Below are 13,507 nucleotides of genomic sequence, written 5' to 3' on the forward strand. Positions count from 1 at the left end.
GGTCGCGGTGTCCAGCTCCGACCCAGCTGTCCAAAAGCAGCTGGTGGGCTGGGCTTCGGAAGTCGCCGGACGTCACCGACTGCTGGCCACTTCACGAGACCAAGGGCCAACCCAGGAATAGCTTAAGATACGGCTCAATATTTATTAAAGTTTATCACCACCACCACCGCCCATTGAAGTGACAGCTCTAACCTAGCACCAAACTGGGATCTATTCGTGGTAATGCGTGAAGTTCGCAAGCTAGAAGTGACCGTGGTTACCACTTTCAGCTAGCATGTGTTATGAAGATTCATTCATTAGACACCGCTGACTCCTAATTAGATTATGGATTTCATGGCTTGTAGGCCTAACACGGCTTAATTTGGCTGGTGAAGGTACATACAGTTAATTACTCAAAACTAAATGCAACTAATTTTTGCTGCTTACAAGATAACCTCTAAATTGTAATTAAATTCGAATACACGAAAGTCAAAATGACTTTTCCCATAAAATGGTATATTTTATTTAAAATAGCTTTTCTTTGATGCCGTAGTGGCGCCGTCAGTGTAAGACTATCCGCAAACGCAAAGCCCGATTCTACTACTCTTCACTCTTGCGTGCTCCAATGCTAACACTTGCAAAGCTCTTTGGGGCCTCAAACTATTGTGGCCCCTATTCTGAAATTAATGTCTTGCCCATTTTAGGTGTGCTTGTACGCCAGGCCGGTAATGGGAGTGTGAAAACGACAGTGTGCTGTAAGCAGTGCAACACTGAAAATATTGCGACAGACTTAAGGGCCCTGTGTCGCAGGTAATCTGGTGTCTGCGTCGTTTTGGCAAAAATATTTTTGAACCACCCATACCCAGGGATATGAAGGAAGTTGCTGAACTGTTGAATTTCTCAAGCTAAAATACGTAGAAAAATGAAGTACAACTTTCACACTACCTACAGACATGATAGTGTCATAATTTGACTATACAAGGAAACAATTCTGTTACACAAAAACGGAACATTTCTACCATTCATATAGACCGGCCATGGTGTCCACCATTTACGCGTGCTGGTCCTTGAGCATCTCTGGAGGGGGGGCATGAAGCGGTGTGCCTGGTTCCTTGCAATACTTCCAGGTGGTACTCTCCTCTGCCACATTGCAGCCCACACAAGAGGCCCCAAACAAGAGGCCGTGTTCCTACCAGATAGCTCGCCTTTGTTCATAGCGTTCGCGGCCAGTGTTTCTCGGTAAACATTATGGTTACATATGCTGCAGCTGCTGGGAAGCGCGAGAAGCAGTTGGGAACCAGAGTGCTATCACGTTCCACTCTTAAAGGTGAAGATTAAGCATTCTTCAATTTCTTTTTCTCCAATATCAAGCTTCATAAATTGGAAGGTATGATGCACATAGTGCAGAATCAAACGTCTTTCTAATTTTGTTTATTGTCCCATACTCTTATGTGCATTGTGTATGTGCAGCTAGTTAATTCTAGCCACAAATCTAGCTGTGCTGGGACAATATATAGATAACAAGGTTGGCAAAAAACCTTCGACGGATGGATATTCGAGCATCCCTTTGAAATGGGGTGGTGGCCAATGCCACCAAGTTTATTTTCACTTTGTGCTATGGGCCTTTTAAGAGAGCCATAGTTCATGTAAACCCCAGAACACAAATAAATAGCCCTCAAATCTAATTTTAATGTTCAAATGAACTGTGAAGTAAAACTCTTTACTGTGCCAACAATGCAGAAAACTTGTTTACAGGCTCAGTACAATGTTTCAGCGAAATATGTACATTTTGTTGTGGGAATTCACCTATCACGCAGTCCACCATGCACTTCTGTGAGACTGCGGAATGCAGATGTATGTTGTATCGGCTGCACATAGTCCATTTTAGGCAGTGTTGTGCAGATTTGGTTTGGAGCTTTTTTGTTGCACACGAGATTCCATCTTTATTCAGTCAGCACCGTAAAGAAGAACTTGGTAGGCATTTGCTATAGTGACCGGCTGGTTGCCTTGTGCAAAAATGGGTTGCGTCCCACAGTTACATGAGCTGCACGGAACTTCATTTCTTGCATGTAAATTCAACTTATCAGGAAACACTTGCACCCACATGCATAGGCCGTCACAGTCTTAAGCAAGGCTTGCACTTGCCCATAACTTCTCATGCTAGCCCCCTCTTTATCAATCTGAACATGAAACACTAGCGCCAGCAATACAGGAAGCACAAAATGAAGATGCATGAACAGCAGCACATTGTAGATGTGAATCTTACTGCAAGTAATTATGTGCCTGAATAAACTTTTCAGAGTAGCAGTAAAGTTGTCATTTGCAATTATTTTTAATTGGTTTTAGCTTATGCAGATGATGTTCAGACTGCACCTAGACACAAATTTCTGTACTATGCTGTAGCACTGTCTCATACAACAAAGAGATAGAGAGCTTGCGCTTGAAGACAAAGTTGTGTCACTGAGCACTGCTGTCATAGCTGTACAATATGTCTTGGTGGCTGGTCACGCAACTTCACCCACAACCCTAATATACTTATTGCAAAACACCTGATCACAACACCTTAATGCAACAGGACTTGCGAAGACCGATACAACTGTGAGCAACACTAAAGCTAATTTCACTGTAACAAAAGCTTTAGACTGCAAAAAGTACAACTCTACTGTATCTGGGTTCAGCTAAATTCTAGCCGTAAATCTCTATACACTGCCGCCTATTCTCGCCATGTGCCTTAGACATCGTTGTGAAACTCTGTTGCAGTAATTTGCACAGCATTTATTTTCTACAGCAAGTGAACAGCTTATGAAAACGGGTCACGCATGGCGAAGCCATCTACGGGAGGCGTTTCGGCATAGTGCTGCTTCCGCTCCCCGTTCTTGAACTGCCTCTCCCGCTCTCGTTGCATGATGACCACTCGTGCACGCTGCAAGAGACATTTCAAACAGGTGATCAAGGTTAACCTTCTCTCGGCAGAAAAACCTGAAACCAGGAGTGGGATTTGCTGTAATATTGTGGGAAGAGATTCAGCCATTTCTTAGGACCTTGAAGACTCTTACAAAAACGAATATTTAGGGATTAAAGCAACATTGTGTTTGACAGCTAAAAAAAGTGTAAACATTGTTTTCAATAACAAGCACATCGTTTTTGTGTTGCATGCAAACGACAAAGGCTTAGTGAGCCAACCACTGCAAAGCTCCCTAACAGGACTGCATTTGCTTGACTTTTGACTTCACAAATTTTGTAGGCAGATGTCCAAAGAACTTGACAGAAACTTAGCTTGACAGAAAACTAAATCTAGGGATGTTTAAAAGCATCCTGTCAAGCGATTGAAAGGTATTGCAGGTTAGTTAAGAGCCCTACTTGAGAAAGGACACAGTAGGTTGTAATAGATATTGGTGTCCGGCGTAAACTTTCATAGCAAGATTACTAGGAAGACCTGGCAGCATATGTCAGTTCTGCTGCTATTGTGCACACCATAGAAATGCTGGGTAATAGATGAATTAGTCTAAGCTTTAGTTTCAAATAGCCTTCTATTTTAGCGTTATTTTAACCTAACCTGACACTATAAATTTGTTGTGTAACAATGATTAGCCTTTACTTCCTTCCATCATGCTATTTCTAGAACAGTACAAATAAAGAAAACTGTAACTGTCTTGGACATCAGAAAGAATCACCCAACGTGATTATTCTTGCTCAAAACACCATCTAGACCTAGCAACACATACTCAAATGTTGTGGCTTGCTTAAGAAATTAGTAAAAATTGTGATGCAATGATTTAGTTTTGAATAAACACTGAAGTGCTCTGAAGAAGCACTGCGGGTAGTGGCCACCACAGTTGAACCAAAATGACAGATTTAAGAAGCCGTGCTGTGATTTCTCAAAGAAGTCATGTTAAATTGTCTGAAGATCTACATATTCTCATTCTTGAATTGGCTGGACAACTAAGTGCATTTGCCAAATCTCACTCTACTAGAAATCTTGGGATGAAATTTAGCATGTTGGGTAGTTGGGTCAATATCAAAAAGCATTATATTGGATGTTTTATCAAATACTAAGAAAATAAAACAGAACAGACAGGAGGTCCTTCTTTGGCAATACAATTTTGGTCGATGCATATCAAATTGCTTGCCTCGCTGACTGGGTTACCGAAGACATGGAAATGAGCAGCCCCCTTCGGTACCATCTTGCTGCATGGGTAACTAGTGAGGATACATTAGTGTTATTGCAGTGTTGCACTTCGTTGCTAGTGCAAAGTTTTGAAACTGAAGTAACCATTAACATGCAGTCCATTTTTGTTTTCCTTTGAAGAGGACACCCAAGTAACACAAAAACATTCCTAAAGGAATGTACCGTGGTTGGACAAGGCAACACAAAATGTCACTACCAGTGCTGTAATGCCACCCACTTATCTAGTTGCTTGGCTGAACAAGCCAAAGCTCTAGCTAGTGCACTTATGAAGTTTTAAAACTAATTACTTAGACATTTTGCAACTGTGAACCTAAATGTTGCCAGAGCAGAGGGAATGCCACCCTGTAGGAATGCCAATACTACAACCTGGCGATATCTTCAGCACAATCTTGACAAAAGTGTCACCACCAGGTGGTGGGGCCATGATTGGTAGCATATAAGGGGTATGCACTGAGCCCGATCCACGAGACGGTGACAGCGTCACCGGGGCAGCCACGCCATGTTTACAGTCACATTGGTTGGAAAAATGTCAGCGGTCCTTCTCACGTGAACATCTGATCCCATTCTTTTGGCCCGCCATTCACCTTGTGGACTTATGCAGTTGCTGATTTTGAACAGGTCTGCGTACAATGTTTGCATATCCGGACAGGCTACGCAGTGTGGCCAAGCGTCAACTGAGCTTCAATGTCATAGTGAACTGTGCTGTGCTTGGTTGCAGCAATCACACAAGAAAGAAGCTCGGTGATAGGAATATTGCTCAGATTGGGTTCTCAATAGCTGGTTATCTCTCTTTTTCACTACAGCCTCAATGTAAAAGAGCACAGCAGTATGCGTGAGCATGCCTCTGCCAGGCCTGCCTTGCAGGTGCACTGTGCAGCCAGCACCTCGCCATCTTTCTTTTACAAGCCGCCATGGTGTGAGTGGGTATTCATTGGATGAATGTGATTGACAGACCTGGGAGGGCAAAAAAAAAAAAAGTTGTTTTGGCAAGACCAGCAGAATTGACGAAACATAAAAATTGCAAAGGCTGCGTGGAATCATACTGTTTAGTTCTCGTTTTTTTTTTCAGTGAAGAAAAGTCTAACGCTACCTTTAATGACGCAAGTGATCAACATGCAGTAAATTCCATAATGAAGGCGATCATGCTACACGAGCACTTCAACGTACAGCCGCTGCATCCAGCCACCTGTCAGATCATTGTGGCCTTACATCGACTTGTAGTCTTTCAATTGCTTGTGGGTCAAGAAGCTCATTCCATTCACAAAGTAATGCTTGATGTCTAAGAGATCCACGCGAGGCAGTAGTGCGATATTGTGCCATGCTTGCTCATCATCTTTGAGTTTCAGCTGGTCGACACAGTCATACAAGTGCACCTTGTTTTCATAGTATAATTTTTCTGGTTAAGTCAACCAATGCACGTATGCAGTCAAGTGCATTGTTAACGTAAGACATACCACTCGATAGCCAAGTCAGAAAGGCAATTTGAAATGGACAGATGGTTCGTGCGTATTGGTAGCTGCTTGGTGACGCAGGCCTGCTCCCATAGACGACGCGAACTCGCGACCGAAGATAAGTATAAACCCCATGCAAGCAATCTTGCGCACGACAGTGACAAGCGATGCAATGAAGATGGCCATCGCGTTCGCTTGTCGCCTACAAGTCGTACCCCATGCGAGCGACAATTTCGAGCGATGTCTCCCCAGGTGTTGCCGGCACAAGGGCAGCAAATACACGTTGAACTTAGTGTGACTCATGCTTTATTATTTTAAGTTGATGTATTTTACTGTAAAGAGCCTCATAAAATATTTCTGAAGGTCCTGCAGTAGGTTCTTATTCTTGCACGCATAAAAATTCAATCGTTTGCTTGTTCCGTACAACAATCAGTAGTATTTGAGTAACGTACACCCGGCCACAAAATATAATGGACCATGAAATTTGAGAAAAAGCTGCATATCTCCGCAACCTCACAACGCAGCCTGGTATTTGCATTCAAGGCATCGGCTAGAATATGTTAACATTTTCGTATACAGTTCTACTGGCTACTGCTACAAGCTGCTTGGAAATTGAACATTTCCTGCAATCCCGTCGTCCGTAAATTTTTGTGGCCGGGTGTACATCCAGTTCCGGCTTCGCGCTATTGGCTAGTCGCTTATGGCAATTCCGAACGAGTGACGAATTCTAGATTTGCAGAACCGAGCGATCTGCTCAAGCGACGGCCAGACCCGTCGCTCGAAGCCGAGGCTGTCACGCACAAACTTGCTCTCATGGGGTTCAGCCTTCAAGGTGGCCTCCGCGGACGCCGCTATTGCTCCTAGCGGATGACATCATGTGCATACCCCTTGTATAGTCTCCATTCCATCATAGAGTTTCTCACTGCATTACCTAGAGGGAAATCTGGCGCTACTGCGCTGTGGTATGCATGGGAATGCCGGTATATTGTGGATTCGGATTGGCATCGTTCTCGTAGAGACAGGACACCTTGAAGACGCGCTTGGCAAGTACCGTTCCATCTGTCACAATGATTTATTTTCTACTAGAACAGCATGTGAAAAGCTGTTTTAGCTTTATTATTACGCGAAAACATGTTTTGTTTAACTATGAGAACTTGTTATAGTGTGTACGACTACATGTTACGTAAAAAGTATCAGCAGGCCGCTAAAGTTTGAGGACAGACGACAAGGTTCGCGCTCGCTTTGAAAAAGTTGGTCGTCTGTTCTTGCTTTTCTTCCCTTGGTCATGCATCGTGGGTGAGTAAAGATGTAATATGTGTGAATGGAAACATTTTATGAAGATTTTACTTTGAGAATGCGTTATTTGCGTAGCCATATCCACGTTTTAGACGAAGCCTCTAACAACACCAGCCAACACGAACCTCGCAGACACATATACCGTCATTCCCTTGACGGCACGGTGCCCCCTTAAGAAACTCCCATAGACAGTGGCGCCAGATTACCGTCTAGGTGTTATAGTGATAAACTCTATGCATTCCATATTACCGCATGAAATGTATAAGAATTGGCCATGGCAACTGATATTACACTACGTCTTTGACGCATTCCTGTATAGTGCTGTTGGGTGCACCAGAATCAGGATCTGAAACACTAATATAATAATAATATTTGGGGTTTTACGTGCCAAAACCACTTTCTGATTATGAGGCACGCCGTAGTGGAGGACTCCGGAAATTTTGACCACCTGGGGTTCTTTAACGTGCACCTAAATCTAAGCACACGGGTGTTTTCGCATTTCGCCCCCATCGAAACGCGGCCGCCGTGGCCGGGATTCGATCCCGCGACCTCGTGCTCAGCAGCCCAACACCATAGCCACTGAGCAACCACGGCGGGTGATCTGAAGCACTAGTAACATTTTTACGATTAATGAATTTCGGATATCCAGTGTTGCGAAAGATGAGGATTCGCACGCGCGGTATTTTAGATACGATATTCGTATTTGCGCATGCATGTTCTAGACTCAAAACGGTTGCACCCTTTGGGGTGCATACTTGTCGCACAACAATAATAATCGTCATCTGCCTTGCTTGCGTTTAATTTCTTGAAAGCTCGGCGCTCTACACTTTCCTGTCGAGAATGCTGTGTCACGCTCATGACGCGCAAGCCGTTCGTGACTTGGAAGCACCGGGCTCGCAGCGCTGAAGAAAGGAAATGCGGGCGAGACAGATGATATTGTTATGGGACGAGATAGGCCCCAAAGGGTGCAAATTTAAGATGTAGAATGGTAAAACCCGCAATATATCACGCACGATGCCATTTAAAAATCTTACGGAAGAAACTAAGGTACACACACCGAATGTGCCGAAAATTATCGCTCGGAAAGACGTCCAGACATGAGCTTACGCGCATGCGACCCTGCAAGATGGAGGTAAATCGGCAGTAATCGCCGAAGCACTCGCCTGCTTAAAACCGTAGATACACTCTTTGAAGTCCTCGCTTTCCGCCGCGCACTTCTCTTGAGCCCTATGCTCGCCGTAGGCCTCCTTGCAGAGCGCTAGCTGCATGGACAGCTTCTGGCAGTTGCGGTTGCTTTCTCCTTCCACACACGCGGACACCAGGTCCGTGAAAGGTGTGCGGAACAACATGGTGATATGGGCTCAGGCAGAGACCTGTAACATTAAACGTGTCGCTGGTATCCTCAAAGGCACTCAGAAAATGTCACCACAGAACACCTATATGTCAAAGGTGGTTGAATTAAAGGAGCCTGCCAGTTTACCCGACCTTGCAGTGTCCCTGAAGTCCCCGTGTCCCTTCCTGCGCCGATCAGCGAAACACCTATATCGGCCTGGCTCGGCTTTGCGTGGATGGTCGGGATAGTGGCTGCGCCTCCTACGTCGTCTACGTGCCGTCTTTCTACTGGCCCGTTGTTGCTGGAATAGAGGAATAGTCTGATTACAGCTGGAATATGGGATTGAGAAACCGCTAACTAGGAAAAACGATAAAATAGTCACTTGCTGCCTAAAGTTTGGGTACACTATTAGCTTTCCTTAGCGCGCTTCTCCAAACATGGCGTCCTTCACGACTTCAACCGCCTTGTTTCTCAAGCGGTACCTCTAGCCGTTTTATAGAGACTGGGCGCGCATTCGCTTTTCCTTTCTTCGCGATTCGCCAGGAAGCGAACCGATTCGCCGGCGATGAGCTCCCCATCGAAGTTTGGCAGCCGTCAATGTGTTTCTCGGTCTACGTTCTACAATGGAACCGTAAATGGGTGCACAACGCAGCTACCTACCTCAAGTCCGACGAAGCGGTCCACTCGCAAGTTGTTCAACGGCGTCGTCGCAAACGACCTAGGTAAGCGTTTCTGGAGATTCTTTTCCAGTTGTCCCTTCCTTGCAATATATTTTATGAAGCACGATTTATCACACAGCAGCCATGCCTGAAGGCACTTGCTTGTAACGTGGCTAGCAGCGTTTGATTGACTGTTTTTGCGTCACCTGTTATTGCCCGATCGGGCAGTTGTCTCGCACGGCGGTTATATAAACGATTGCTGGAACTTTGTATTTGCCACCACAACTCAGGTGTTCAAGACGGAAGCGAAGTTTTCAGCAAGTGTCCACGCTTAGTTGTGAGGCGGCTGACCGACGAAGAGGTTCTTGCCGCCACTGGTTACTCTCAGTGGAACGAGTCGGCGCCGGTGCAAGGTGAGATGAAGTGGACTGCCGTATTGAGGCACCGCGCGAATGCTTTCAGTCTTTCGCCTGATGGATGCGTGTGCAGCGATTCGACCAGGCCGCCGAAGTTTAGGTCGTGAGGACCGGTAAGTGCGACAGGTGTCGCTAGCGCTTATGACAGGTGTCGGTAGGGCAGCGTTTCTCTATCAGATCTTTTCTTAATCTTTTGGTGTTTTTGACGTTTTTCGGATGATGTTTTAGGCGGCGCACATTACTCCGCAGAGTACACACATTTTTCTTTTGGTTGCAACGGAATTGAAGCAAATATAAAAAAGCGCATATGTATTTCATGTGCACATCTGTTAAAAGGGTCATAAAATACCTTTCTTGAGAAAGAAAATACATTGTGATCGAAAGTGTCAGCTCCCTCATCAACTAGGGTCGAAAAATGTTTCTTTTGTTTGCAATATGTGCACCACGGTTGACAACGTGCATATTTGTTAGCACTTCTGTGATGGATTTAGGATTGAGGCATGCACAATACGTGTGGCTGTAACAGTCGCTGACCCTCGACAATGCTTATTCTAAGTAGTGCCTGATTGCACTTCACCTTCATTTTTCCCTAGCTAACAGCTATTTCTTCCTAAGCAGTTTAGCAGCTCTACATTAATATTTATACATATCATTAGAGCCACAATCACTCTGGCTCATATGTGAGCAAAGTGCCCCTAATTGCAGTGTTTACATTGATACACAATTGTCTTCAAGCAGCCTTTTCTTTTTTTGAGCATATTACACCACACTGATTGTGTTTAAGTTCTTGCGTTCTTTAACATTTTTCCAGCTTGAGAGGCAGTGGTAAAAAGATTTTGTTGCATTTCAAATTGCCTTGCCCAATTCATAGGCTCTAGAGAGATGTGACATGATCTGTGTATTATGTAAGATTCTCACTGTAGGACTGAAGAAAATGTGAATGTGTAGGTGTACAGACGAAGATTACAAAAACATAAAGATTAGCTGAATATTTATCGCAGATTGCAAGACAAATGGCCCAGGAAACTTAATAAGACGTGAACGCTCAAGACAGCATCATATGACACTATACAATCTGTTGATGTGAGTTTGACTGCAAATAGCAGTTAGAGAAGTACTGCCTACATGTAAGAGCAGCAATAATGTTGAGACATATACAGTTCACATCTATTTCACGTGTCATTGAAAACTAGTCCACTGTAGGAATCGCTAAAGTCTGCAGGTAAATTTTTTCACTACAGCAAACTTGTGTGATTTTGTGAAATCGTGGCCCAATTTCCAGGGTAGCTGTTTCTTTCGAGCTGTCGCATTACAAATTTCAGTTCCTTGTACATAACCACACAGTTCAAAACGTTCGAAGACACTTTTAAAGACTGCATGTGATGCGCATTGATACTGTACCTCGCAGACAATAATTATTTCGATTACTCAATTGCTATGTTTCTTCTTTTTACATTCGTGTTAGAACCCAACTCTTCTTACTTTTGTTTATGAAAACATTTGTTTATTGGTCATAATGCTCTCCCATCCACTAGATTTGTTATCGGTAGCTTATAGTTGTCCCAGGACGACAAGCTAAATTCTATGTTGTAATTGAATGACACACGTTTAACTTTGCCTACACAACACCCATAACCTTCCCTCTACATCCACAGAACATAAACAAGGTGATTTGTTTATTCAATCTGAGACACCACATGCGTCTTACATAACGCATGAAAATAGGGTGAGAATGATGGTTCCCTCATATTTGTATAGCTTATTATTAATTTATAAATGCTAACATTTGCCACACATTGCACATAACACCCCTAATTTGAACCAAATATAAACACATTGTGACATAGTCTTTTCTGGACATTGGGAAACATAGCAAATAGCAGCCGTGTAACTCATTCGAGCATTTCATGAAAGAATGAGGTCAGAATGCAGAATCTTGCAGATGTGCTTGGCATGTTCACAACTAGGTACTTTGCCTATGAATTACTATAACATTCCTCCTATTTTTACAGAGTATAAGCAAAAGTAGCTCAATTAAGTCACCGAAGAAATTGGGGAAACTGATGATGAATGTCACACAAGACATGAAAAAGAAAAAGAAGTAAAAGGGGCGAAGTAATTCATTTGCAAGTCATAATTACTTCAAAAATTTGACAGTTTTGCCACACATTACATTTAACATGACCCTCTGTTTTTGCCTAATGTAAACTGGGTGTAATGTAGAATTATCTCAAGACACTGGGAAACATAGCTGATAATAGCCATATAAAGGTGTCAAGCACTTGCTTAAGAAATTATCCGTCGCGCTTTGAAAATTTGCTTATGTATCATGCTTAATATGCTACTGAAGTACTAAAGCGCCAAACAGATGACACAAGAAGAGACACGGATGAGCGCTTATTAACAACTGATGCTTTGTCAGAAACACGCAATATATACGCAAATCTGGCAGCGCAACTCACACGGTGTCGAAAATCACATCTCAGCCTGGCGAAAAGCGATAAAACGATTGTAAAAGATGACAAACCTCGAATGAAAGATGACATTCGTGACAGTGACACGTGGTGTATAGGGCTAAGGGACCATAAATGATAATGGTTACGTGATACACAAAACACACCTGTAAGGTGGTACAAAATTAGAAACTAAATGATTAATATTTTTCATCAAGTGCAGGCGGCGCACCAACATGCTAAGTTCTAACTAAGCGCTTCTAAAAAGGACATTTCACTTTTATATAGTATTTTTGATGGTTCGCTGACGCATTCCAAGCCCTTCCTTTTAATGTGGAAGGCTTCATTCAGCTAAAGGGCAATGCTGTCTCGACTTCTGTCCTGAACAATGGTATCTCTTAGGCAAGGCGTTTACCCGGGCTTTTTGCAATGGATGGCCATATTGGAACTAGTTCCTTTTTCCTGTAAGCGTTCATGATCTTCTAGCCTTTCATTTAAACATCACCCCGTTTGTCCAATGTAAACTTTTTTGCATGAGAGCGGAATTTGATAAACCACCCCTTCTTTGCAACATCGAACAAGAAAAAATTGCCTATGGTACCGCAGGACTGCAAGAATACTACCACATCATAGGAGTTTTTTGTTTCAAAAGGATCTTCTATGTTAAGTGAACTCAAATGCTTTAAGAGAAACTGGCTAACATGACGTTGCCAAGATTCACGTTCGCTTGCGATACACCGGAATGGAACTTCTTCTTTGTGGGACTTGGTGGTAAAAAACTTGCCCAAAGTCTTGTTTTTGCACTAACTTATGGCATTCGCAGTCTTTCCTAGTTCCAGTTCCTTGCAGAGGTACACAGCCTGAGATTTCGCTTTAGCCGGCTTGAGGCTTGACATGGCGAAATTCTTTTCCACAGCTCGGCAGGCCTTTTCCTTGTAAATTCCTTGCGGGACCACAACGAAGCCTGCTTCCTTGTCAGCCTGTAAAAGCAGCAGGCCTTTGTCCTTGAAGAAGGTGACTACTCTGTTAATCCCAGACCGGTTGCTCGAGGTTTTCTTCTAAACTGTTCTTGACAGAGCTTCTACTCCTTCCAGTAGGCACCTTTCCTGGTCTTCAGGTGACGCCTTTCAGGCAACATGCCTATTCAAAGAAAGTATTTCATGCGCTGCGGTTTCAGGTTCGAGGCTGAACTTCGGTCCCTTCGCCTGAACGTTTTCTACTTCCTCTGTGACTTGTGCTTGTCCCAGGATATTTACAGCACCACTGGCCTTCTTGCCTGGGGGCTTGGGTGTGTTGTTTAACATATGTCGCCACCAGAATTCCACCGTTAGAGCCGCAAGCTTGCTGTATTCCTGGAATTTCTTCTCAACAACCCACTCAGGATAATTGATGTGACATGTAACGCGCAAATAGTCGCAAAAGAGCCGCACTTGTCTCCCCAATTCTGAACGTACAATCCTACACAACCGCTTTACGTGCCCGTAGGAAGGCTGAATGGCACCAAAGAGGGCGGAAATTTCACCAGGAATCAGTCCCTTGAGGCAAAACGAGATGTCTGGCGCGGCATGGAGACCATGTGATGTTGGTGACGAGGGCTGCCATATTTGACGTAGGGGAGGAAACAGTCCCGGTTGTTTTCTCAGCCCCTTCAAAACTTGCTACATTGTGCGCTCGCGTTAACAACCAAAAAACAGAATGCGCGATCTGCGGAACCCAGCATACTGATCCACT

The 13,507-nt window shown here is 43.9% G+C and overlaps 2 protein-coding genes across 3 annotated transcripts in view; one reads left to right on the top strand and one right to left on the bottom strand.

Annotated features, from left to right (window-relative positions):
- Nucleotides 1-2,733: 2,733 nt before the first annotated feature.
- On the bottom strand, nucleotides 2,734-9,206 carry ND-15 (NADH dehydrogenase (ubiquinone) 15 kDa subunit). The gene is made up of 4 exons (XM_065447041.1): nucleotides 8,909-9,206; nucleotides 8,401-8,549; nucleotides 8,079-8,288; nucleotides 2,734-2,902 (listed from the first exon to the last, which is right to left on the bottom strand). The coding sequence occupies exons 3-4, from the start codon at nucleotides 8,262-8,264 to the stop codon at nucleotides 2,780-2,782; spliced, it is 309 nt and encodes a 102-aa protein (XP_065303113.1). The 5' UTR covers nucleotides 8,265-8,288; nucleotides 8,401-8,549; nucleotides 8,909-9,206; the 3' UTR covers nucleotides 2,734-2,779.
- Nucleotides 8,556-13,507, top strand: part of LOC135914241 (histone-lysine N-methyltransferase SUV39H2-like) — a 77,373-nt gene continuing 72,421 nt past the window's right edge. For both annotated transcript variants that reach the window (XM_065447011.1, XM_065447014.1), the window contains exons 1-2: nucleotides 8,556-8,970; nucleotides 9,198-9,320. In XM_065447011.1, the coding sequence (XP_065303083.1) occupies nucleotides 8,814-8,970; nucleotides 9,198-9,320 (280 nt within the window). In that variant the 5' untranslated portion in view covers nucleotides 8,556-8,813. The remainder of the gene's footprint in view (nucleotides 8,971-9,197; nucleotides 9,321-13,507) is intronic.

The sequence above is a fragment of the Dermacentor albipictus genome, chromosome 6 (genome assembly GCF_038994185.2).
Source record: "Dermacentor albipictus isolate Rhodes 1998 colony chromosome 6, USDA_Dalb.pri_finalv2, whole genome shotgun sequence".
Taxonomy (NCBI): Eukaryota; Metazoa; Arthropoda; class Arachnida; order Ixodida; family Ixodidae; genus Dermacentor; species Dermacentor albipictus.